This window comes from Ixodes scapularis, unplaced genomic scaffold (assembly GCF_016920785.2).
Source record: "Ixodes scapularis isolate PalLabHiFi unplaced genomic scaffold, ASM1692078v2 PGA_scaffold13__105_contigs__length_92229423, whole genome shotgun sequence".
NCBI lineage: Eukaryota > Metazoa > Arthropoda > Arachnida > Ixodida > Ixodidae > Ixodes > Ixodes scapularis.
In genome coordinates this window covers 80,986,278-81,013,443 of record NW_024609839.1, presented here as the reverse complement: position 1 = coordinate 81,013,443, position 27,166 = coordinate 80,986,278, and the positions used below count along the sequence as shown (strand labels likewise).

At 46.6% G+C, this 27,166-nt stretch overlaps 2 protein-coding genes across 2 annotated transcripts in view; both read right to left on the bottom strand.

The window, feature by feature from the left end:
* Positions 1-13,391, bottom strand: part of LOC8024978 (N-alpha-acetyltransferase 15, NatA auxiliary subunit) — a 129,066-nt gene extending 115,675 nt beyond the window's left edge. Inside the window, exons 1-12 of the mRNA XM_042289996.1 lie at positions 13,157-13,391; positions 12,676-12,760; positions 12,165-12,269; positions 10,745-10,833; positions 9,947-10,015; positions 9,312-9,446; positions 7,645-7,792; positions 5,049-5,168; positions 4,329-4,424; positions 3,484-3,590; positions 1,611-1,683; positions 1,140-1,315 (exon numbers count right to left, since the gene is read on the bottom strand). Coding sequence (XP_042145930.1) covers positions 1,140-1,315; positions 1,611-1,683; positions 3,484-3,590; positions 4,329-4,424; positions 5,049-5,168; positions 7,645-7,792; positions 9,312-9,446; positions 9,947-10,015; positions 10,745-10,833; positions 12,165-12,269; positions 12,676-12,760; positions 13,157-13,213 — 1,260 coding nt within the window. The 5' untranslated portion in view covers positions 13,214-13,391. The remainder of the gene's footprint in view (positions 1-1,139; positions 1,316-1,610; positions 1,684-3,483; positions 3,591-4,328; positions 4,425-5,048; positions 5,169-7,644; positions 7,793-9,311; positions 9,447-9,946; positions 10,016-10,744; positions 10,834-12,164; positions 12,270-12,675; positions 12,761-13,156) is intronic.
* A 1,619-nt stretch (positions 13,392-15,010) lies between these two features.
* Positions 15,011-26,387, bottom strand: LOC8024979 (STAGA complex 65 subunit gamma). The gene is made up of 9 exons (XM_029984258.4): positions 25,917-26,387; positions 25,249-25,372; positions 24,467-24,567; positions 24,124-24,224; positions 22,174-22,295; positions 18,947-19,131; positions 16,750-17,016; positions 15,831-15,977; positions 15,011-15,113 (listed from the first exon to the last, which is right to left on the bottom strand). Exons 1-9 carry the CDS (start codon positions 26,069-26,071, stop codon positions 15,101-15,103), a joined length of 1,215 nt encoding a protein of 404 aa, XP_029840118.3. The 5' UTR covers positions 26,072-26,387; the 3' UTR covers positions 15,011-15,100.
* Between the last annotated feature and the right edge of the window lie 779 nt (positions 26,388-27,166).

Genomic DNA, 27,166 nt, shown 5'->3' with positions numbered 1-27,166 from the left:
ATTCAATAAAAGCGATAGAACCAAAAAACAGTGCCAGCATCCTTGAGAGTGGACAGGGATACTGCGGAACACTCCGACTGTATATTTAACCAAACGACCCTTGGTTAGGAACATATTGTGGCAGCTTTACCCAGTAAAAAAAGGAACTAGGTGGAGTTGGCCGATAATTTCATACGGGCATCAGTTCTCCCCGAACTGCTCCAGGCATCACAAGAACGCTGTCACCGCCGCTGCACTCCACTTGGTTTGCAAGCAGCCGTAAGACGTTTCGAGTCTCCCAGTCTTCCGCGTTTCCCAAGGTGCCCCTCCAACATCTCTTTGCGTTTACCCTGGCCGCACGCAAGGTCTTCGACCGCAGCATCCGTGGCAGGAGCAACCAACGACGGGAACATCCACGTCGACAAGCGCGAACGAATCAAAGTTTTCCTCGGTGGCTTTGCCAACATGTTTTCACACGCTCCAGTAGAGATCGTTGCAGCTGCGGAAATCGTGCGCCGGCTCTGCAAGCATGCTAACGAGAAAATCCAACGTGCACGGAGCAGCGAAGCGATCTCGCTATAATGAGGGATTGCTGTACTACAGTTTTCGCTTTCCTGAGGATATTTATAGCAGAATTATTATAGAATACTCATATTTCAGTGGTATTCAAGACCAAACAATTCACATTCAAAAATAAAGCAGAACAGTGGCAGATATGTCTGCACATTATCAGAGAACTTCGTTTTCGGCAGAAATGAGTGGACGGCATTGAAGACCATTATTTATGGCGTGCATGTAGCCCTCGAGTAACGAGAATACTTGTGGGCCGCGCCCCGGAGAGTTGCGGGCCACGTGCTTGAGACCCTTGTTCTAAGGCACAGGGGCTTTCTGCACAATTTGTTGCACGTGAGTGTTACATTGCTGGCCTTTTTACGTGCGTGTGCCATATCTACCCATCTCCCAGACAATACTGTATTCAGGAAATGAGTACCAGCTTGCATTGCTCGATATAGCATGCAACATTGCTCAAATTCAGAAAATTCCAAGGCACTGAAGATGGTGTGAAGAGGTTACGAGGAACAAAAAAAAAACCGTTTCGGACCACTGCACTACGTTGTAATCCCCAAGATAGCCCCAGGTGCCCAAAGACTGCAGCTCACCTTGAAGATCCTAGCCTTGGCCACAAACAACTCTATGAGCGTGGGCGTGTGCTCGATGGCCGCATTGATCAGGTCCAGGGCCTTGGCGGTGCAGCCAAGGTAGTCGAAGTGTTGGGCCGCATAGTAGTAGGTCCACAGCAGGGCAGTGGCAGGTTCCTTCTCTTCACAGTCCTTTTCTGTGAAACACATCTAGACTGAACAGAGCAGAGAGCCGTCCCAAACAAAACAAAAAAACTACGGGATGCCCCCCGGAATTCTGTCTCAGTATGGGCATCATAGACCCAAACGTGAAATCGATGGACTATTTGAGCCAAGCCCGCACCAAACTGGGCTCCTTGAATCAAGGTTGAGAAACGATGCACAACCCTCTACAATAAGCACAGGGTGCCGCTTTGTGCACCTCAACTGTGTTAACGTTCGAGTTGAGTGAGCATAACGGCCGTTGACACGACTCGTCTTTGGAGCGCTCACCTCGTTCGGAAAAAACTTCATACTTCTTCAGCGAGCTCACGTAGCCAGTCAGCAACTGTTCAATGATTTTCACCTGAAATGAAAGAATCAGAACACTCCCAATGAACCAACAACCTTCCCAGCGATAAATAATTAAGAGTTTTCAAATAGATGCGACACACTCGCCAGCAAACACAATGTGGACAAAGAGGAAAGACTAAAATCATATTCGAAATGCCCACTCCTAGAGAGTCACTTTCTGTCCACGACAAGTCGGGGTTGGTATTTTAACCATTTCGTCGTTTACCCTGAGACTGGGGTTTTTTTTGAAGAGCAGAAGTAACAGAAAAAACAGACATGTCTCAAACTCAGCTACCTTAGCTGAGTTTGAGACCTGTCTGTTTTTTCTGTTACTTCTGCTCTTAAAAAAAAACCCAGTCTCAGGGTAAACGACGAAATGGTTGACTTCCACCAGCTAGCCTGTACTTTGACTCTTTTCTTGGTATTTTAGTCTATAATTAGAATTACAGACCGAGAAATACTACAAAGCAAACATCTATGTGAGCACCCTCAGAAATTATTATATGCCAGCAATTAAAGGAATTTAAGAAATACAACTGCATTAGCTTCGTCAACTTGTGGTAAGGCCAAGCAACCATTCATTCTGGTGCTCTAAAGCACCGACCCTTGATTTGGCAATACACGGGCCGCATACCGCCCCTGATTCTCGGTACTGGCAGAGCCGAAGCTGGGTGTCAATAATGTATTTGCATTCGATCGGTGAACTGAACTGGGCGACGGTGTCTTCGTGTCACAGCAGAATGAACGGATTTATGTCACATTGAGAATCACATTCATGTTGAAAAGCTTTCCAGAGAAGAGGAAGCAAAAAAACAATTTTAACTTTGAAATTGCACAGCAATGTACCTGGCAAAAGGGCATCACATGTTAGCACGCTTGTGTGACACTACGGATATTACACTGCTGCTAAACAAGCTTTTAAATCTTTAAAAATGAGAAAAGAAAGGGTAAAAAACAATCACTATGACAAGAAAAAAAATAAATCATACAGCTGGGACATTTTACGTTGGCTCCCGTCAAACGCCACATCAGCAGTCCCGAAAAGAGGCTACTCCAGTCTCTTCTAATCATATTTGGTGGTCGAGTCTAAACCATAGAAAACGGCCCCTGACCCCAGAGAAGAGAGTGAGCATGACTCAAACCGGACAGTTCTCGGTTGGCAGTTTTCGAGCGGAAGGAAAACAAACTTCGAGCCGCGAATTGTTTTCTGGGTTGTTGGGCTCTCATATGTAATGTACAAATAAAAACCTTGGCAAGCATAAATACCCTGATGTTGTCCCTTTAACCGTTTTATATGAACCCAGCTCGTCAATCTGGAGCACTCGCCACACTGTTCGGTACGAGTATACCTCGTCTGCTTTCCCCGCTTTACGCACTTAACCGTTTCGGGCGAACCAGGTTCGCTCATGACCTAGTTTGCAGATGTGTGAACAGATGGTATGAAATTTATTTTTTAATGTTGCCTTCATTTTGTTTGTGGTTAGAAATTTGATTGTAAAGGCGACAAGTGTAATTTTGTAGACAATTAGGCAGTTGGGGATCAGAAATTTCCAAAAACTGAAAGCAGCTAAGTGGTTAACGAACCAGCAGTGTATCGTTACAAAGTTGCTGCATATCTGGATCACGACGGTGGTCAGTCTAAGTGTGTGACAGTGCTAGCCACTGTTCTCATTACGAGTTTAGATTGACGGATAATGAGGCACTCTATAAAAGGTTAAAGGCCACATCCCACTAACATGCTCACAACAGACACATCTTACTGCATTTCCTGAAGCATTAACCCAAAAATCGTTGAGGAGTTTCTTGCCCCTACCTTTTCTGTGCTGTTGTAGAGCGGCCTAAGGTCCACAAAGAGGGGAGGCACTCCCTTGTGTAATGCTCGCCTCATGTACTTGTCAGCCAGCGAGCGGAAATCCTCTCCTGGAAACCGGCACCGATAAACATTATCAGAAAAACACATCCAACACATTTTCATTTCATAGACATTTGTTACACCGTTGAAGCACCAACAAGGCTTTATATATGAGAAGGTAGATGAAATATAAGAAATTCGTAACAATAAAAATTAAAAAAATTTGTTTAGAAAAGTAGCAGGCGCAGTTTTGCAGCCCGACGATTCCTGAATGGTGACCATAATATCAGGAAGAGTTCTATTGAATTTTATTGACTCAAATAGTTGAAGAGGTGAACAAAATACTAAAGGCACCAGCAAAAGCAAAGTAGGAGCCTCTTACACTCTTCTATTGCCATAAAACCTTGCCTTTTACAGGTCTTACACAATGGAAGTTGTGTAAGACCTTACACTCTATGAAAGTTGTCTGTAATGGCAGCAAGTCAGTGTGGTAGTTGTTACCATACTCTTTGTAAACAGTCCCATTACCAATGCAACCTTGCTGTACTCAAGGACAACTTCTGTCCTTTTTAAAGAAGCGAAGACCGCATGAGCACAGCTACGATCAACGCTCAATACCCCGGAGCGCTAGTGCACCATAGCTTTGGCTTCATTGCCAAGTAAAGTTGTCCCCAAGTATAGACACCTGTCTGCAAGCTGAGTAACCAGAAAAGATGGGTTCTGTTCTACCAGACCTTGGAACAACGGGACAGAACTTTATGACGGGCACGAAGGAAACCGTTGTAGACAAGTGAATAAACACATACCTGTGGCAAAGTTGAGTGGCAACCGGCGTGGCATCTGGGCCCTGGGGAACGTCTGCTGGCACTCTTCAAACAACTTCAGCTGATCTTCCATGCCCTCTGCAACACATGCAACAGTTGGTAAACCAATGAATGCAAATGACAAAGTACAGTGATTGACTTGTAACATGTTTCAAAAGAAAGCCGCCAACGAGGCAAGGCATGGCGAATTCGCAGCTTCACCTGTAGTTCCGCCCACGTATCTAACGCAACTGAATAACTGATAAGCAACACCTACAACAGACACCTTCCCATGACAGTGACAACTTCGAGTGCCGATGTAGCTAGGGTGGGCGACGTGAAAGAAAGCAAACCGTTTACAGAGACCAACAATAAAATAAATTGCAGGGGAAAGAATAGAACTACTGGTAGGAACTGGTAGAAATAGAAGTGCCTTCCAGAGGCCACAGTTCAAAGCAATTCAGCATCTTCCCCTAATCTCGCTACATGAGGATTCAACCTGGCAGTCATCACAAGAGAACGGTCTACACTCTCAGCTGATGACCCTGAAATGGCACACTTGGCACGACGCCGGAGACGGCCAAGTCAGATTTAGGCGGTGGTCGAACCGGATCCGCCCATCGCATTACAAGTCCGACGCCGGCCCAACACTGGCCCGACGTGAAAACCAAACGCTTCCCCTCTCTTCCCGGAAATTGAAACGCGGACAAGGGTTTGACTCACGCAGTCGGAGGGCCTTGAGCAGTCCATAGTAGTAGTCGTGGTTCTCGGGGTTGCGGTGGAGCAGGTCCCGGTATATGCTCTCAGCACCCCCAAACTGCCCCACCTGCATCAGCAGGTTTGCTGGTACCCGCCACAGAAAGCACACAGACAGTCATTACGAAGAGCCACGACCCCACCGTCAGACGTGGCACACGCACGATGAAACCGAAACAATCCGTAAAGCACTAAACGGGCTCAAGGACGATCCCGTGACCTAACTCTTCCAAGCTATTTTTCCACAGACCCTTTTCCCGAAAAGCGTTGAAATGAGGTGCTCTAGCGCTTTACGTCCCTGTGGACCTCTGGTCAAATGAGAGAACAAACAGTTCCCCACAGTAACACTGCTTCTTGCGATGTTCACGAAATAATTTGTGATTGGTTCACTGGGTGGGTAGATAAAGGACCGGTTTGCAAGAGATTTGTTGCAGATTTTTTGATACTGCTATGGGTCGACCGATCCCCTCTGAACAGCGTGGAATAAGGCCCTCGCAAAATCCCCATCTTCGTGATTTCTGTACAGCAGGGGTGGCCAGGCTGACCGGGCCTAAGAGCTGCAAACCAAACCACGTAACTTTCAAGAGCCGCGGGGGAGGGAGGGGGGGGGGGACAAACTTTTGTGCAGAGCAATAAACGAAACTCTAACAACTTTCAATCAATCCGAGTCAAGAGCAGTCCAACTGTATGTAAGGTAGCAGTAGCACAAGACTACCAAACGGCAGCCCGTCTTTTGATTTATAACGCACTCCATTTCTCTTTTTGGGGAAGTGATCGTGTGACTTGAAGGGAGGCGGGGAAGTGGGGAGGGAGGGGGGTTAGGGAGGGAGCTGCGACCTGCACTTTAACACACAAAGAGCTGCAGCCTGACCACCCCTGCTGTAGAGCTTCATCTTCCCAGGGGCTTTGACTTCAACAGGCTCGGAAAGCATGCCAAAACGGAACGACCGGAAGTCTCTTGGGAGAAAAGAAACCTCACGTTTGTAGACAGGAAAAGGGTCTATACCCCGTTTCGTCCTACAACAAACGGCAGCGGACGCTACGAGCAGTGGCGTAGCCGGGGGGGAGGAGGAGGGAGGCTTATGGGGGCTTCAACTCCCCTTGAAACCCAGTTGACCCTATAACAGACACATGCGTTTTAACCCATCCTTTCCCCGGACTCAAGTGAAGGGCATCTCAGCTAGCTCCCAGCCCCCCTCCCACCGAAATAAATTCCTGGCTAGGAGCCATTCCAGACAATCCAAGGCTGTGAACGCATCACGTAAGCCCCTTGCATTTCTGCTTCCCTCCCAAAAGGTCACGTGACGTTCTTGCGACATTGGATCGGCTCCCATAGCTCGTAGTGTTGTCTGCATTCCATGGTAACTTGAAATGAAGGGGTCCTTCCTACACCCAAACTGACTTAGCCTCGTTTGAGACGGTGTGGTTAACAATTGCACTGTTTCAATGCCTCTTTTGAATGCTGACCACAATTACTACTCCAACAAATTTATCCGGAACGACCCCATAATCAGGGACCAGAATGACAGGAAAAGGCCTGGACACTTCACACCAGTCATGGCAGAGCGATGGGTCAGTGGTCTTGGAGAAGCCGCTGCGGTCTCCAGCCTATAACCCCGGAAGATTGACAAAAGAGGGGACTTGTCGTCAACGTCTGTTTCTGGGGTCTCTAGTTGGGAAATCTGGACAATGTGGCTAGACTTCCGGATCACAAACAGAAGAAAATCTAAGCATGTGGCTGCACTAAAGCTGTAGAAGCCACAGTGCCGCATTTTTTGTAGATATATATCTCACAATTATATGGGCTTCCTCCGTGCTTCTATGAATTTGTGCAGGATGCGAGGATGACAAAACAGAGCCTCTATACATGCCAAATTTCAGAAAATTGGGGCTTTAACCAAAGTTAACTGTTATAAGTGCTGAATTTTCAAAGTAAAAAATTTACGGGGAATCGTTAGGCAATTGTGTTCGATACGTAAAACATTCTAGCATGACAAACGTTTAGCGATACTCGGAGTATCCAGACTCCAATAGATAGTTTAACGCGTACCATGTATACACTTGATAGTTGTTCCTAGAATGAAGCCATACTATTGCTAATCGGGCTGATAAACCTAGCGATCTTCCAGAGTCTTTTGAACTCTCGAGCTCCTCTCCCTCAGTGTACACGGGTGGTTGAGCACCTCCTAGCCTACCCCTCTGGTCACATGATCTCCCTGTTAACCATTCAGCGTCGAGCACCTCATTCCTCCTCTCCCACCTGTCAACCAATCAGTATCGAGCCTTGCGGCCACACTTTTATCCAGGCGTCACTTCTGGGCTTCACGAAATGCCGAACATCCAGCCAAAGGGACGTTTCACGTTGAGACACTCAAGAAGACTCTTCAAATTTCACAACAACTCGGAACTCTATCAAGTGGATGAGTAACTAAACAAACAGCCTCAGAGCGGCTAGTTAAGCGAGTCAGTTAGCAGGCTGCCGTTTCAGGCCCCTCTGAAATGGCACCAGAAGAACAAAGCACGGCGTGGGTGCCACCCATTCCTCTCCGAGAATCTCACGCACCTCTCGTCTCGAGGATGGAGAGCTTGTCGCAGATCTGCTCCTCGTGGCGTGTCAGGTGGCAGAGGGCCTCCTCCAGTTCGCCTGCTTCCCGCATCACCATGTTCTGGTAGAGCAGGAGCTCGCTGTGCTCGTAGTCGTAGCCGCGCTTCTGAAAAGCATATGCAAAAAGAAGTATGTGAGATCACTCTTCTCACTGATAAAGCCAACGACTGCCAACGAAGTTCACCGGCATTAATTTGTTTCATCTATAGAACGAAGAACAGAAAACCATGTTTTCCTAAGTGTCCTAGTTTTTATTTAAAAAAAAAAAAAATTAAACAAATCGAAGGTCAATGTTCCCCTCGACTCTCCACCATCTCTGGGGGACCACCTGGTTTCCTGTTGGGTTACGACTTCAGAGACCCCAGCCGCTGCCTCCGAGATCATAGACTTTTCAAGGATTAGCATCCCTGAAGGTCGCGGCGGGCAACTGACACAAAAGACGGTTTGCTACGGGGCTGCTTGGGCGCGTAGCAGCGGAGCGGGACAGGGTTCATTGACTTTCGCATGACGTGCCACCGTAGTTCTTGCAACCGCCACACGCAACTGCAGATTGGCAAATAATCATTTTTTCCTTTGCGATTACGCAGCGGATTAGCAGTTTTTCGGGAGAAGATGGCATGTTTTTTCGCACTTGTGCCAAAGTGAACAATATAAAAAATATGAACTGCCACTTCTTTCATCATTAAAATCGTTGCACTACCCTTAACACGCTAGTAGTGAAGCCATTAAAAAAAATCTACGCTTTGGCCATCTTGTTGCTTCAAATCATTGTTGCCAGTCATTTGAAGCTTTATCTTGATTGCAGGAAAAGCTTCTTTCACAATCCCCCACAAATGCTAAAACAATCTGCGACGGGGCAAAATCACGTCCACTCAGGAAGTTGTATCTTTGAATTTTAACTATGGACACTCCAGCGTAGCTTTTTTAGTGGCTTTAGACAGCAGCTACTGCAGGGGAGTCAAGGTGGCAACGCACAGAAATTTGGCTAGCATCAGTATCGCTGCGCAATAGAAATCGGTTGGTATAGGTTGGTTCCTGGAACTTTGAAATAATGTGCGAATTACGTGATGAGGATTTTGTTGCTAGCAATTTACGAACGTCAGAGCCCAAGTAAAATGTACAAGACGAATATTTTGCTCCCTTCGTAACAGTACCCTACACAACACTGTGCATGCTTGCAACATATGAAACTGGGTATAAAAGTAACAGTTTCCTACATTGCATGATGTGCAAATACAAGAAAGCACTAAGCGCAAATTTTCGCGCAGCATAACTACAAACACCACAAAAACACTTTTCAATACAAGAACTGAATGCCCATGTAGCAGTATTATCAGCCTTTAAATGTCTTCCAAAAATGAAAGCACCCATAAGATACGGGCCAGATACATACTGTCTATTACGGGCTGCGAATGGATTCTTTCTAACACTTGGCACCCTAAAAGGAAGTCTAACATTTGATAAAACAGACACATAAAGGCAGCGTAGCATCAATATATTCCTACTGGTCTATGTTAGCAATTGGGTAAAGACCACTTCTTGCACACAAATGCACTAACATTGCTCTCGTGGCCGACCAACGAAAGCGCGGTCCATAAGCATTAAAAGCGCCGACATTCACTTACCGTCTGCGTCTTCCTAAACTCCTCGAGAATCTTGAGGGCCATGTCGTAATCCTTGAGCAGGTGGTAAGACATCGAGAAGCCGATCCAAGAGGCCCTCTGTGTTGGTCGCAGCATGAACAATTGGTACCTAGTGTCCTGCGAGGGAAGCAAAACACACAAAAAAGGTAGCTGAATCAGCAAATGTATAAAGACTGAAATATACCTAGTCTAACAAAATGCGGGCAAGCATGCGCCATGCTAGTGCAGTACTCATAGATCTTCAATGGTCGCAGATATCGGACTGATTCTCACACACCAATGAGTGCCACGTGCAGTGCACTACGCAACGTTCGCTGCACTATACCTTGGGAGTATTAACAAGCCTTAACAATATGTCCATTGACAGTGGAAGGTAATGTGACTTATAAGCGTAGCCACCGAGCACTTCGTCAAAAAATGTCTTCAATGAGGCAGGAGGATACGTCAAACATCACTAAACTGATGTCAATACAAAAGTTCCTACAACCCCCTACATTTGCTAGAGCATAAAACTACATCGAGACAAAACTACCTACACCAGTTCCACCAAAAGAGCAAAACAAGCTATATGAAAGCTTCACTACAAGTCTCTAGGACACGTGCCAAAATCTGCATACCCTGTATCCTTCCAAGTCACGCATCTGTATTTGGAGTAGCGATAAATCCCGCAGAATCTGAATGTTGTCCTGGAAAAAGAGTACCGGTAGAAATTTTGAGTACAGAAGGACCAGTCACAGACCACCAATAAACAACTCCTGTATCAAAAAACGGAAGATTTAAAAAAAAAGAAATCTCCCACAAAGATGGTGCTGCTGTGTAGAAGCCAGAAGCTTCGATGAAAAACAAAGATAGGAAACAGTTTGCCATGTTGTGCCTCGGGAGGCCATTATTTTATAGAACTGAGTCGTATCACGGAACCGTTACACATGATGCAAAATAAAAAAGCTTCCACTGGAATGAAAAAAAAAAAAAAAAATGCTCCGTTTTAAGGGGGAAAAAAAAAAGCATAGCTTGGTTACATTTAGTTTTATCCTGGTGCAAAATGGTGAGTAGCCGTTGTCAATTTGTCATCACAGTTCACTTCACGGGCAAATGCCCAAATTGAACGCTGACATGCTCGCAACTTTCTGCACGGCAGAAACTCATCCGACGCAGGAGCGGGAAACGATCAATGGCGGAAATGGTGCACGAGCGTCTAAGCCGACATTCCGCCAACACCCTCCTCTGCATTAGCGTTCCGACCGGCCCTGTTGCACCTCAGATTCACAGACCAGTAAAAGGGGGGTACACATTTTCGACTAGGCTCTGGCTAAACTTAGCATATTTGCAACGAATGCAGACAATATGTATTCCCGTAATCTGACCGTGTTCCTTCGACTAGCCACCGACGTGCAGACCACGCCAGAGGAACTGACCTTGTCCCATTTGAGAGCATTGCGGTAACACTTGATGGCTTCGTCGTACTTGCGGTCCGAACGCTGTAGAAGTCCGTAGACGTGCCAGCCTTTGAGTAGATGTCAAGGAAACACAGGGAACAAAGCAGACACACCACACCGCTAGCCGACCAAGAGCCGGCAGAGATGCCTGTCGGCCGAAGATGTATACCTCGGTTATGATTGTGCTCATTCAAGCACTCACCAAGTGAACTTTTCGGGGTTTTGCATACCAAACCAACAAAGGGCATCTTCTGGCATGCCCCAGCGAAGGACTGGGGATCTTTTCACGTGGAACAAAAGACTTGGTTCCTGCCACCTGAGCACCTGTAGACCGGCACTTCCGATGCGGAGCCACCAAGGCGGCAATTTCAAGCACTTTCCAACGCTTGCATACCCGATTTTATCGTCTATTTACGTTGACTTACGATAAGCAGTAGGGCGCAACCGAAAAACTTATCACAGGGTGTTTAAAAGTTTGTGCGACACTTTTGGAACTTGTCTTGCCAAGTGGAAATAAAGAATTGTGAGGTTTTGTTGAGCATTTGTTTTCTCCCCTGAACATTTGTTTCCAGCCCCAGAACTGATTCACAGTGAACAAAAAGTGCAAAGAACTAGTGTGCATAACCTGCAAAAAATCCCAGAAAACTCGGCCAATATTAATTTCTGCACTTGTCAAGGAAAAGTAATTAAGATGCTTGCGAAACAGTGGTTGCAGATTTGACTCCAGTTAATTGCCCTCTTTTTCTTTGTTTTTGTTTAGGAAAGAGCTTTTCATATCTTTCACTTGATATCTATCACTATCCGTTTCCAAAAATTTATGAAATTATTGTGAAAATCATTGAAATACTTTGGAAATGGCACGCTTACTGCTCAAAGAGGTCAGGAAAATTAAAATTGGATGAATCAATTGTTTTTGGCACAGCCCTTTAGGATATATCAGGGTGGGAGAAATAAAAGCAGGCACATAGCCGGGAGGGGGGGGGGGCTCGTGAGGCCTGCCCCCCCCCCCCCCCCCCCCCTAATCTTCCGAAACAAAATCTTGGCTACAGGCCTGAATTAAAGCAATATCAACAATTTCCTCGCAGCGTAGTCCATAGTGCGTGAAGTGTCACATGCAAGCCACGCATACAATACGTGGCTTGCATGTGACATCGTTGCACTGTACGAACAGTCATTCCTACTTGTTCTTACAAAGAAAACGAAGTAGGTAGTGTCAAATACATGCTGCAGAAGGTGTGCGCACGGCAGCAAGGCCCTACACAATGGTCACTGAAGCGACGTGGGTGTCAAGTTCGTTCAGTTGCATTCAAGAAATAAAAATTCCTACTATTCTGAAATGGAGCACCACCAACAAGGCCCACGCACTTCGATAAAGCGGACCGTAGACTTCAAAGGATACAGACATGGCTCTTGAGGTCGTTTCGCAGTCCTTTTCGAACGTACTCGTATGCCTCGTCCTTCCTGCCTAGGCAGTTGAGTGTCAGTCCTTTCATTGCTAGCGTTTCTAGAACGAGAAAGACACACGGGCGAAAGGGTAAGGTAGGAAATTACGTTGTGCACACACGCCCATCAACATTGAAATCTGCAACGGTTGAAGTATAAGAGTGTCAGTCCTTTCATTGCTAGCGTTTCTAAAACAAGAAAGACACAGGGGCGAAAGGTTAAGGTAGGCAATTACGTTGTGATAACACGCCAACCAACATTGAAATCTGTAACGGTTGAAGTATAAGCATAAGACTCATTAACTCGAACCGTGTCAGTCGAGATCTTTTTAGAAGTCGGAACGATCGGAAATTTTCACACACGGACGTCAAAGCTTAAGCAAATTTAGAACTAAGCGTCAGTTTATTCGTGCTTCAGAAGATATAAATGGGGAAAAATAATATAATTTGCGATCGGCAGGCACTCACCTCCATGATCGGCGAATTTGGGGTTGGTCAGGATTTGCTTGGCGAACTTCAACCCATTCTTGTACTGTTTGTGTTCATAACATTTCTGCGAGAATACAAAAATGTGGCGTTAGTCGGACCGCGCGCTTCGCCTTCACGCTGGAACTGACAATTCTCACCACGAAGAAAAACTTTTCTTTTTTCGCGTTCAATGGTAACACGAGACCGTGATTGGTGGAAAAGAAAAAAACCAAGTGCAACGCGCCGGCTCAACTTCGGAGCGATGTTTCTTCGAGTGGTCAATCGTTTTCGTTTCGTTTTCGAGGTCGAGCGCGTTCGTCACGTCGCATCGCACGCTCCGGAAAAGTTTCACAGTGCGTAAAATTGAAAGAGCGTCTACACCCGAAGTAACCGCGAGATAAGTTCGTTCCTTCCGAGTCATGCAAGTAGGCCTAGACATGGATAGAGGCGCGTACTACGGACGCAAAGGTGCGGTACCCACCAATATCCTTTTAAATAGGGCGTTCTCTTTCGGCGGTAGCGGCTGGCTGGGAGACATCCCGCTGCCGACACGGAAGCCGAGATTTGTTTTCGCAAAAAGGACACCCCTTCAGGCAGCAGTTGTGTCACTACCGCGTGGTAAAATGCGTAAATGGCGGCCACTCGGCATCTCTCCTGCTACTCTCCAACCCATAAAGTGTGAAGTACTCTAAAAAGGCGTCAGATGGCGCAGACTCGCAATTTGGGTGGTTGCCAGGCAGAGCCAAAAACCTGCCGGATCGGGTAAACGGGGTAAACTTTTTGTTAGATTTCGGTTTCGCTTTCAGTTCCGTACAGGTTGGCGCTAAATTCAAGGAGCTCATTCTTTATTTTCCCATTAAGTTTAAGCCGAACAGATAACAGAGCCAGGGTCACGCACTTACGCATGCACGGTGGAGGGAACATCCTCGCGCTTGTAGTTTCGGCCTCGCTGGCGCTCAAGGTAAAACGAAATAGTATAAATAAAATGATGACAAGCTGCCGGCCCATTTGGGGCAGTGTGGGACACTCGAGTTCGCGAGTAAAGAACTGTATTTCCTCCTTTTCAAAGCCTGTAGGTCGGTACGCTGGTATGACTGTGTCAAGGCCAAGGTGGCCTTACCAATTTTATTTCAGCATAGTCGCGCCAGAGCACCATTCTACACATGGGCGTACCAACCGGGGGAGCAAGGGGGGCGCTTGCCCCCCCAGTTCTCAGAGTGGGGGGGCAAGGCATGTGTCTTGCCCCCCTGAAAAAGCCGCCACTGGGCACGGGAAACACTAGCCGGCGGTGCCACAGGCATACCAAGGGCACCGCCTCGGCCATGGGGGGTGGGGGGGGGGGTTCTGGTTTGCCCCCTTACTCAAACACAAGTTGGTACGCCACCGACTCTACAGGCACCGCAGTAGAGATATTTTAGTACACTGCAATACAGGCTCTTATAGCTTTTTGTATCAATGTTGCCTACCATTTCCTTGAACGATGGTCATGCTCCTGTTCCATGTTGTGTTCTACAGCGTCAAAGCCATTTTAACTGCATCAAGGAGGGGTGGTTCACATTCGAAGAGACAAGCCTATCCTTCAACTCACAGTAACCCAAGGAAGCACATCTCCCGGCGCAGGATACACTATTACATTTAAACTAAATAGAGAAGACATGATACATTTCCTACTTTTCCGAGGGCAGGGAGGCTCGATTTATCACCCTACAGTATTAGAGGCGTTGTATCAATGGACATCTGCAATGTTCGATCAGAATTTGGTCTTCCTATGGGGTGGAGGATCAGTTTGCAAGAAAGTGCTGGGCTTGGTTAAAATTGGTCTATGCTGTTACCCACGTGATTAGTCATCAAAGCAAGCATTCAGCCAATGAAATGTCTGCTTAGGCAGGCTGTCTATGGAATGTCTGCTCAGGTAAAGAAAGAACCCGGGAAAAAGCACCATATTCATGTGTGCAATTTCTGTTTTGCTCACCCAGAGAACACAGTTCCATTTCTTAACTGCAGATTGTAACACAATTTGAGGTCATGTGTCTTTGTTAGGCGTTCAGAAAATTTCTAACGAATGAAGGGGTTCTGGGTGCCATTTTATTTGTCTACACATTTGGCAACAAGTTTTCTAATAAATTGTACAGCTAGTCACCTGCAACCCCTGAAATTGGCCCCATAATCTACTCCGCTGTAATGAGCCCAGTGGCAGTGAAAAAAACCTACACTTTAAAGACTGTGCAGAGCAGTGCAGAATACTCTTGTAAACACATGGTCAGTTAGTCTATTCCATCTAGAATACATACCCCCTGTTTACCAGTACTGGGAAAGGAACTACCACACACACACGAAAGACGCTGTGAAAATGAAATGTTTATATGTACAGTGATCACCTAATAAAGGCCCGCGACTGAAGTCCCACGGATGTTCTTTGGTAGAACTACAGCTTCCTCCTGCAAGTTCAGAAAGGATAGTATGAGCAACAACGGCAGCTATGGTGAAATCAGAAATCAAGATGCATTACACAGGGGTGACACTGTCACTAACGAGCGAAACGCAAAGTCGCAGTCCCGGTGCACGGGATGCCATTTTGCTTTTGGCGTTTTCAGACCACTGCTGAGACAGCAATGCAGTCCACTGTGAGTGAGGCATTTAATTAGAACGCACAAAGGGACACTGAAAAGGTATTTACGCTTGCCGAGATTTGTACTGCCTTTACCGTGGTCTACTTGTGGTGATAACGCAGTTTACGAATATTGTATGAAATGCGGGCCGCCTAGGGCGCAAAACCATTCATGAAAACAGTTTAAGCACAAAAACCTAACTTCTGTGAACACCGAAACACGACAATGATTAAAAGACACGATAAACACTAAGTTGCTTCCCGTGACTTCTGTACACTTTGATGCCACAGACCCCGCTCTGGTCCCATGGCTTTCATTCGACTCTGTTAGCTTTTTAAGCAGAGGGTGTCTTGACACAATTATCTCATGTTTTGTGCAAAAAACTAACATGCCTTTTGAGGCTGTCAGTTGACCCTTCAGGCAACCAAATTTACATTAGCTGAGTCACTTTCCGAGCCTCGTCCCCCTTTCAGAAAATGCTCGCCATTGAGGCGGATGCGCCGAAGGTGAAATCAAAGGCTCAAAAGGACAGAAGCAAAGGCATACTTTTTTTTGGCTGGAGGGAGTCTGCCAAGCTTGGCCGCATCCAAAGAAGCCGAATCCATCGTGTCCACGAAGGAAGGAATGCCGGCGTCGGCCGGCAGCGGAGGAGAGTCGTTCACTATCACAATCTCTTCGTCAGGGTCCAGGTGCCTGAAAAAAAAAAAAGAATCACCCGGTTTAGACATTTTCTTACAGTGAGAGTGCGACAGCACCTGAAGGGGCAGCACTTGCTGTCAGAATGATAGGAAATGGCAGACAGGGTGAAGGCATTGGATTGTTTTCTCTGCAATGCCGCCGCGCATATGATCTTACCGTGAAATGCCTCTGCGCCTACTAGGTTCTTCTACTAGTATGCAGTCCCTACCCTACAACACAGCCTCCTAAGCAGTGGAGGAGGAGAGAGAGTGGAGTGTCAGAGTGCATCATTCACCCCCCTCCCCCACTCCAGGCACGGCACTAAGCCATTGCTAGCGTGTCAAGACATGAAACCTAGGGTGCCTTCGTGTGCGCTTCGCTTAGGTGACGACAACGGGTCATTTTGTTCCGAACGCTCATTTTCCTTTTTGGACCTGAAGTGCACAAAAGAGCGTCTCCTGGCACACACCCTTGGCGTCGTCCGAGCAACGGCGGAATCTTGCTTCCGGCAATTTCTTCGCACTTTCCCGATGGGCACGCACTGCGGGCATCGGGTACTACAAAGGATGTCATCGCCCCAAATAGGAGGACATTGAGGCACTCTAGTCAAACAAACAGCTGCACTCCACTGCTGACACTCCCTCCAATGGCCTTGCTACAATGCAACCAACACCAACATGAGCAAGCCATACAAAAGCCGTCGCTTTAAAAAAACAACACGGCCATTCCGTTCGCAACAGGCAACGACAGACGTTGGGCACGTACGGCGTTTGAAACGCGCACTGACCCGGAGGAAGCGGTCGAAGCCTTGCGATGGGGAAGCGCCTGCTGCGAATGAGGCTGCTGCTGGATGGTGGCGGGCCAGCGTATGGATTCCTCGTCCTTGAGTGCGTTCTGCTGCGCCCCTTCCATGTGCTGCAGGGCCCTGTGGAGTTCCTCGAGAGAATGGGCATCTTCGGCCGCTGTGTCGCCGACGACGGGAGCGCACGAAGCTTCCTCTGACTCCTCCTGGGAGGACGGGAAGTGGATCTCCGACACTGGTTCCTCCTTCACCCTAATGGGAGACAAGCAATAAAATTATGAGCCACGCCCCAGAAACGCAGCGCAACAGCCACTTCATACGTCCTAAATCGAGTCCGACCACCTACAGTGAAAGAACAAGCACCGGCACCACCTATCGGTCTTCCGATCTGCATATGACTACACCTAAGGTTTTCCGGCATTTGCGAGATTGAATCTGCACAGCATCTATGAGAAATAGTCACTTTTAACGTTACCGGAATTATTTCGAGCACACGGTGAAGGAATGACGGGTCAAATACGAGTAGGTTGGTGGCACGCCAGGCCTGCCCAGCAAGTGGCACCGGTGTGTTCTCTCGTAAGCAGTAAGGAGCTGCTACGAGGCAGTCGACCATACTCAGCTGCGAGGGAGAACAAGGACTAGACATAGGAATGCAATCTTACTAATGCAGAGTATACGTTGACGAAAGCGAAAGTTGGGATTTGCGTCGCGTCGCCATACCATGCTGCTGTCGGCTAAATTTAGCGAGCTAACACCCTCCCAAATTTAAGGGGGGAGGCTGGTCTTTAACTTTTGGTTTTTTATTTTTCATTTATCGTGCTGGAATTTAGTATACTGATGTATCTCTCTGTGGTGATTTCAAATATGCAATTTGTTTTGAGATAGCTCTACTAGATCTTGAGTTATTTATAAATTTGTAATTTTAATTAGGTCCTCCTTGCTGGTCGTTACCATAAAATTGGTCAAAATATATCAGAAATTTTTATAGAATTGCATTCACCAAGATATGTTTTGTGCGGTGATGCTATTTTAACACTGATTTAATGATATTTCATCGGTAAAAAACATTTGCAATCAAGTTGCATAAAACGGGAAGCTATATCTTCTTGGGACTAATTAATTAAAATTATTGTATGATATATAAAGCAGCAAAAATAGCATCACCGCACAAAACATGTCTCGGTGAATGCAATTCTATAAACATTTTTGATATATTCTAAAAAATTTTACGCTAATGACCCGTAAAGAGGACCTAATTAAAATGACAAATTTATCGGTAACTCAAGATCTAGTAAAGCTATCTGAAAACTAATTGCATATTTGAAATCACCACTGAGAAATACATCACTATACTAAATTTCAGCACGATAAATGAAAAATAAAAAACAAAAAGTTAAAGACCAGCCTCCCCCCTTAACAGAATATCATCACGGGTCAGACAGACGGTAACGCGACCAAGCCAGGTCACGTGACGTCACGGGGCACAGTGCTTGGTGACGTGACACCACTACTTGACAGCATGTGTCGTCATGATGCCCAGACTTGCACACATGTACTGCATGTGGGGCGTTGTGGTGGTGGATCGAAGGAGCGCCTTAATTTCTTAATGCTCGAAGCAAAGACCCTCGCGCACTCTTCAGTAAAAAAAGTGGGACGACTTCCTCTTAAAGGTGTAGTGCCTTCGAAGCAAGCCGCCCCCGGCGCCCTCCTGTGTCCAGCCCTCGTCTTTCTCGCCCGTGTTTTCGAGATGCCAGTTATGTACCGACTAGCCCAGTTTTTAACACTTTTAGAGGAATGCATTCATTAGGGCTAAATTAAATGCTACGCCACAAAAGCACACTCTGACGAGACGCATAAATTTTGTCACTGAAAAGTGAAGAATTCCACACCTCTTCAAGTCTACTGCCATGGTTTAAAAGAGATGCATTCACATCTTTCTTATTCATGCGAGATGGCACTTGACGAGATGCCGATGAATCGATTTACGCGATGTATCGAACTGCAACGCTACCAAAACGACAGGGACGAGGTGGATGTGTTCTTTTAAAGGCTCTGTCGGGACTGAGCGAGACACTTTTCCAGAAGTTATGCCAATGTTAACTTTAAACCAGAACTGGGGAAAAAAAAAAAAAGCGGAACACTCGTTTGGTTTGCTAGTCTCCAAGACTAATCGACCGCCTACTTGATGTTCTTGACGTCCTCCAGCAAGGCTTTGGAAGGCAACTTGATCTTTTCGTACGCCTCGTGCAGTCTTCTGCAGGTGCTGAGCATGTGCCGGTTGTAGTTGAGCACACGCTCTTGGAAGAACGTCGTCAGCGACAGCAGGCCCGGGACTCCACACTCATGCAGCGCATGATCCATCGCATCCTGAACGGAAGCAAACACGATGCTGTCCATGTAAGCAAGTGTCTGTACCGCCTGCATTTCAGCTGCGGAGTATGTGCTGCTTTTACGAAAGTAATTAGGTCGCCCCCCTTGATTTTGCGTAATGTGATGTTATCGTTTGGTGCAAGAAATAGGCCCTCTCCAAAATTAAAAAAAAATGCCGAATTGAAACTGAAAATATTCCTCTCACATTCACAAATAAGCTAAACATGATCAACTCTATCTGGTAATAACAATCGCACGCTTGTATTTTGAATGGATGGCTATACTTTTCGTTCCAAAGGGCCAATTTCTCGGCAAGCGCTCGAAGATCAGGCATCGGAGAGTGCAATGCATCACGGGAGACGTGACATCAGTTTGACCAGCACGGGCAAAGCTCCTTCGGGGCTGGCGTGGTTATGAGCGGCGGCGACGCGTTACAGCCTGGCCGTTTTAGTAGGCCCTCCCTGCTCCACACAAGAGTTGAATAGGCAGAGAGGGAAGGGAAATCCGGTTAGACAGGGCTCGCACGCACGCAGCTTGCCCTCATATTTCCAAGAAGAGCCATTGCTCTTAAGTGCAGAGTGACGTAATGACATTCCATTTATTTCTTTTAAATAATGCTTTAGTGTCTTTTCGTGCAAATAAATTGCTGTCTCCGTGGTGTGGTCAGAACGTGATAGACGTTTAGACAATAAAATAAGTGCTAGAATTTCCTTGCAGTATTCCTTTAAGTGCCACCTAGTGGCTCAAATGTAGCATAATTGTACACTGTACAGTTCATCTCTCTCAGTTGCGATGGTTACAAACATATAACCGACCAGAATGAAGTGCAAACCTACACAGACGCCTCAATAACGTCCTACACATCAAAGGGCTAAATTTAGAGTCGATCGTGTGCCGCCCCCAGAATGACTTGACCCGAGCAAGAAATGAATGCTTAATCATCTGCCTAAGAGCAGCTTCAACATTTTCCTTGACCAATAATCAGAACGCTGCCGTTCGTACGGCAATATGCCATGCCTCAAGCGACGATAGTAATCAATTCCATGTGACAACCTTGACATTGGGGCTCGACGTACCGGGTGCGACCAGAAGGACTGACGCGTTTGGCATGCCTTGGAAATTTTGAATTCTAGATACACATAAAGTAATCCCTCCTTATAACGAAAACAATGGCAGGAGTTCTAGGCTGTATAATCATACGCCGGCCGTCCCCCCCCCCCCCCCCCCCCCCCCCCAAGAAGTCTTATGTGAAATTTTTCTGAGCTCAATTAAAAGGCAGTAAATATTAAAAATAGAAAAGATATGGCGGCCATGCATTTACTACAGCCTATACAAGATGTTTGTCGTCTGCACACTGGTTTGTGAGCTTGCTCCCAGATGGTCAATGTTTGTATATTTCATTAGAAGTGTGATCACCCCCATCTTGCTCGTCACCAGCCATTACTATAAGTTGTCACCATTTTTGCGTTCAGAAAGCCACCCGGGAGCGAGCTCGTAAACCGGTGTGCAGACGACAAACAGGCAGGTATCCGGAGGGCAAGTTCGTCTGCTTCTTGCGCAGGAGGTAGCGGTGACGTCAGAACGCCGAGCCCTGATTGGCTGATCGCGACCCCCTATCTGAGCGTCGTCTGCTCCTTTGCAACGTCATCTGCTCGCAACGTCGTCTGCTCGCAACGTCGTCTGCGTCTGTCTTACCTTTTCTGCGACTTTCGGAAGGGCAGAGGCCAGATTTACGAAACGATCTTACGCCAAAAATGTACGTAAGACAAAACTTAAGAACAAATTCGTATTCACGAAACGAAATTTTCGTAAGTTTTGCGCAGGTTACGACGAAATCTTACGGCAGCTCCGAAGCTGTCTTGCGCACTTCTTACAATCAAATCAGCATGGCCGACAGCGTCGCGGTCGCGACGACCCACGGACGTTTATTTTTCTACCTGCGCTTCTGACGCGTCCCGACTTCAAGCAGCAAGAACAAATTAAGAAGTACTTGAAACAGACCATGACGAACAAGAACGCTGGATCCACAAACACCCGGGAAAAGCTCCAACGGCCACGATTTCACCGAACGTGACCAAACGAGCTGGGCAGTTAGGCCTAGCAGGCACTCCACGACTCGGCGACCGTCTGCCCCCGACCGGCTGCCGTGCTGAATGGAATATGCCCGCGCGACCCTTGTGAACCCTTCCCGTATTATACTTTGATCGCTGACTTCAATTTTAGATTAAGAGGTCAATTTCTTCCTTTTGTTATCTCCGTGCTTCCCAAGACAACGGTGACTCTCGCCGGTGAAAAAGCGGTGAATCCGACAGACGCCGGAAAGGTAAAGCAGCCATCGCTCTCACTAGCAGACGTAAAGCAGACGACGTTAACTGCACCAACCCGCCGACGCCGTTAAAGAGTGAGGGGTCTCGCCGCACACGAATGGAGGGAAAAAGTATTTGGGAGGGAACTTGCGGACACTAACACGCTCACTCTCGGTTCTTCGCAAACAAACCTTGGCGCCCTGGGACACCTCGCCAGTGAATCCTTTGACTTCCCTGCTTGATGCGCGTCTGCTAGTTGTTAGGCAAAAACAACTTACCGCTCGAGTTATTTCGTCTGCCCTCTCTTAAAGGCGAAGTCGAGTTCGCTCCGAAAGTCGCAGGAAAGGTAAGACAGACGCAGACGACGTTGCGAGCAGACGAGGTTGCAAAGGAGCAGACGACACTCAGATAGGCGGTCGCGATCAGCCAATCAGGGCTCAGCGTTCTGACGTTACCGCTACTTCCTTTCTCATGCGCAGAAGACGAAAATGAGCCCACTTGCAAGGCGTATAGGACACAGGAAATGTATGGCATCTGATTTTGCTTTGTTTTTAATATTTCACTACCTCCGAGTAAAGCTCTAAAAAGAACAGACAAAAAACTTCTTGCGAGACAATGTTTGTACACCCAGGTTCAGGTACGCACGTTGAAGATTAGACATTTGCAAGACGTGCCAAATGAGTTGGTCCTTACAGCCACACCCTGTAGGTGACTGATCTTCTGGAGCACTTACCACGAAACCAGTCTGTCCCGTAAGTGCTTCCCTGTCCACGATGAAACGTAGCTGCCAACACAGCCGCTGGTAGAACTCTCCGCACAGGTCAGTCAGGACCTCCAGCACAGAGTTGGGAGCCGCTACACGTGCAAAGAGAGGCAAACCAGCTTTAATTGCGAGGTATGCGTAACGCAAACCAGTGGCAAGGAACTGGGCGACCCTTCTCCACCTTTTGAGACTGCAAAACAGCTAGTGCCTCAGGTACGGCCATCGGCTCTGTTCCACCATTGGCAACCCAGAATATGTGGATTATTCATTAGAGCTAATCCCCGTTTTGTTGGTTATTGAAAAGATGTATACATGGGAACATCTGACCGAGGGAGAAAGGAGCAGTATGCGCCCTGTCAATGTATTTTTTCTTTTCAAAACGTTGCAGTGTGTAAAGAGAAAGGGATGCGAATCTGCTGAAAAGATGGACGGTGCTTGCGCGGCAGCACGCGAGATGGTTCAGTTTTTTTTTTGTTAAAGGGTTTGTTTTTAATGCAAGTATTCGGAGCAAGAGGTACGCCAAGACTTCCACAAGTTTTGGCACCCAACATGGGGCATCTGTGAAGGTGTCTCCTACCACCGAACCAGATTAATTTGAACGGTCCAACTATTATCCTTCCGTTCTATCCAACACATGAAGTAGATTGAATAGTTTGAATAGTTGATTGATTGAGTAGTACACGTGACTGAAAATCTCAACACTTTGTCTCTTTAAATTCAAATATTCGTACAGAATTAGTAAAAACCTTAAAGGGATGGTGAACCGAAATTTGAATATAAAGAAAGAACAATGCAGGAGATGTAGGCGGGCCGCTACAATCCCTACAACACTACTTGTGAGGCAATATCTCAAATGGACGGCTGTATTTTTGGAAAAAGAGGTCGAGATTGAACCAGGCCGACGAGGCGCGGGACATCAAGATATCTCATTTCCTCCTCTCCTCTCTTCGCTTTTCCCCCTGAAGGCGGCGAGGCGGAGAAGACTCAAGGCCCTTCCCTCTCCTTCTCGGAGAAACAAGACGTAAACGTATCTGTCAAATGCGCCTCCTTTTTTTTAAAAGATACGGTCATCCGTTCGAAATATCGCTGTAAGAGTGATGTTTTGGTGTTTGTAGCATTCCGCTGCACGCTTCTGCCGCTGTGTTTAGTGGAATCCAGATTTCGGTTCAGCATCCCTTTAAAGGGACACTGACAGAGTATGTATGCTCGCCAAGGTTTTTATTTGTACATGACACATGAGACCAACTACCCAGAACACAATCTGCGGCTCGAAATTCGTTTTCTTTCCACTAGAAAACCGTCGATTGAGAACAGGCCGGTTTGAGTCGTGCTCTCTCTCTCCTCTGAAGTCACGTGCCGAAGTCACATGCCACTTTCTATGGTTTAGACACAACCACCAAATATAATCAAAGTCGTGGGCTATCGAAGGCAAGCACTCAATATTAAAAATAAAAAAAATAAATAAGAGACCCATTTTTTGTGGCTTCTAGAAAACTGCAAACAGGTTGAATTAAAAAGAAAAAAAAAGTCGCACAGCCACGTGACTTTTGGCAACGCTCTCCTCCTCTATATTTCTTCTTCCTACCTACTCCAGTTTTGGTTTCAGTTTCGAGCAGTTGCGTTTTTGTACTTTATTAAAAATATATGTGACGCTGTAGCGGAATATTGATTGGCTAGTCTTGTGACACCTTATTAAATTGCCTGGCAGAAAGTTAATAAAAAAATTTCTGGGGTGTGTCAGTGTCCCTTTAACGCATAAATAGGCTTTTTAAGATGAAACCTGTAACCCATGTTGACACTCGTATGAGGAGTGCAGAGAAAGCAGAAAACAAATGGGCCGAGAACAAATAGACTGGAGTGCAGAATAGGAACAAAATAGGAACGTCTGTGTGACACAATACAGAGAGTAGACAGGCCCACCGTCAAAACCAGCATGAGCGCAAACAGCGGTGACAGCACGCTTGAGAACCACCCGAGTTGCATTGGAACCAAGCTGTACCGGCGGCTTCCAATGGGCCCTCCTGGGAAGAGCGTAGATCATAGGAGGCAAACTTAATCATCACTATCAAAGAAATCTCGAGGTACACCCGGCAGTGAACGAAGAAAACCACTTAATGAAAAAAGTTTAATATAGAACTATAAATGCATCAATCAAAGATTTTTTTTTTTCCTAGAGCCACAGCAGACATTGGTCAGCACGCTGAAAGATATACTTGTTTTTTGTAAATTTGAGGATGTTATTAACTGGCTGAAAAGGACATACCCTTCCGATTCCATGTCCAGTTGGTTGGTTGAAGGAATAGTCAGGCCAGGGATACACGGTCCCTCTGGTATGCTTGGCAGGTATTCGGCTTCCAGAGGTTTCTGGGACCAGAGGGCACCCAAGGCTCAGTCACAAAGTAACAAGACAATCTTTGAAGGGCAGCATTTACGCCGCTTAATTTCCTTTTCGGATCGTTTAGACATAAACCGAAACGTAAATAATGCAGCATGCAGCGAGTGCAATGAACACAAACATCATACTGCCTGTTAAGACAAAATTGATGCTATCTTTTATGCCTATGGTATTTCTGGAATTTTGCAGAAAGAGCTTGTGCAAGTTGGGGAACAGACTGCAAAACGGTTGCTCGAGACAATGGACCTTTTCCATATACTGACGGCACCAGGCGGTGGCTGCACGAACTAAAAATCGAGGTATGACCTACCTCCGCTACCAATCGATAATGGGAGCTACGCTACCAGTTTCTACGCTCTTTGAGCTGCGGCGCGTGCCCAACGCTACTTTAAAAAGGGTCCTCCAAGGCGTCCACCCAAACGAGGTGTTTTTCGTTCCGGCCACTTTCTTTTTTTGTGTAACACAGTTATAATATATGTGCTGCAATTACGTGTTCTACTCGCTGATCTATAGCCGCCTTCCGAATTTCCTCGATTTTTCGTGCCGACTTCCGCCGCTTGGCATCGGGCGCTCGTGCGTGCGCAGAACGCTTCTCGGAAAAGGTCCGTTGTCAGCTGAGGTGTTTCACGATTCCTTATAGTGGCACATACAATATCCTTGTCCTGCTGCTGAAGGCCATTCAGGAGGGATTGGACTTTCTTGGCATGCTGTATCAGAGCGATGGTGTGCGATGTAATGGGGTCCACCACACCCAAGTCAGGAGGAAGACGCTTCCTGAAACAGAAGAAAGGCAAAGATTCATTGAACAATAAAAAAGATATATGTTCCGTCGGCTGCGATGCAGTTCGATGCAAGCGTTATAAAACCATGACTAATTATGCTTTCTAGTCTCTATGAGACCAGTTGTAGTTCTCATAATAGTCTGACACTGCAGAAGACCCTCGAGAAAATAAAATTTCTCTCGTGTCCCAATTTTTTTTGACAGTAAGGTAGCTAAAACTCGCTGCGATTCTGAAACTGTGCTTCCTTACATCGTCTCCGTGACCCCCCTAAATGCACACTTTGTTGGCAGCATCTCGGGACTCTAGTCAACACTTTTTCGCTTCACTAGACGCGGACGATGACGCACTACTTATTAATATAATAACATCTTTATTCAACCCTGGAGGCTTCCGGCACCACAGAAAGGCCATCGGCCCATATCTGAGGTCTGTGATGTCGAGCTAACATCACAATGTTTTGTTTAAAAAACAAAACAAAACAAAAAACACCGACACTGACAACCACTTGCGATCACGATCACATTCCGAGAACTCACTGGTGAAGCTGATCTCCGTGTGCTTGGCCCGGTTGATAGAGATCGGCGCCTTCGATTGACACAGGCCGCGGTTTGGTAATCTGCTCTCGTTCGATCGCCGCGATACCAGATTCTGTTTCGGGGACCAGGGGAGGCAGATCGCCCCAGCGTGACATGTTTTCCGGGGCGGCGAACTAGATCTTAGTCGAAATGACACCAACGTAGGACTTCAAGGCGTTTTTTGACATCCCACAAGGTTGCACACAAGAGCTTCTATGGTTTACCTGTCAAGCACAACAGTCAACGCGACTGAACGACTGAACATACGCAGAGCCTCTGAACATACGAGCAGTATCTAGCAGTATCCTCAAGTTGCAACACACATTGCCTTGAAAAAAGGAAAAATATGGGACCACCCTCTGTACTTCTAGCCACCATAACTGTATGGGACGAAAATAACTGTCGTGGATAGATAAATTAATAACACAAAACTACAAGACACATAGACGTATATCAACTCAACTTGTTCTTATGAAGCGTTGACTAGCGGCAGCTGACGGGTAGCATTGCAACTAAAGATAAAGCGGCCACCAGGACCGCGCATTTTGAAAAGACGAAGATTTGTCATAATCACACCAATGTTTTATTGCATTCCACAGTCTTTTCTATAGGATTGGAAAGAAAATTCTCGCTCAAAAAGGTGGCATCTTCTCTATGTATGGAATTCTAAGCACGAAGACCGCAATTTCATCCCCTGTAAGTTGAAACCAAACACCTGTACTCGTAAATGCCTCGTTCAAAGCTTACGACAGCTGATATACCTCGAGAAAAACAACATTCCTGAATTCCGACGCGGCAGCATTGCTGGCTACTGTGAGCGACAGGAGCAGCAAAGCGAGCGTGCTCCAACCCACTAACTCAAAAAGAAGGAAGCGGCCATGACGTTAACCTGAGACTGGGGCACGGAAGCAGAAAACATTCAGACGCGGAAGAGACGGGCAAAAGCAGATGACAGACAACATCTTCAACTTTTCTCAGACTAAATTGTTTCGAGACATCGTCTCAAAATCCCGTAGTAATAATAGCTTCGTTCGATTTGGCTGCTCTTCCTAGACCGGTGCAGAAAAATATAGGGCAGTGTACAGGGTGTCACAAAAGAAAATTTACAGAATCTTTTTTACCGCAAAAATAAACTAGGCATCGCGGAGCGCTCATTCTCCGCTCAAAGGTAGCCCTAGAGGCCACAGCCAGATGCCAAAGTTTCAGCCCAA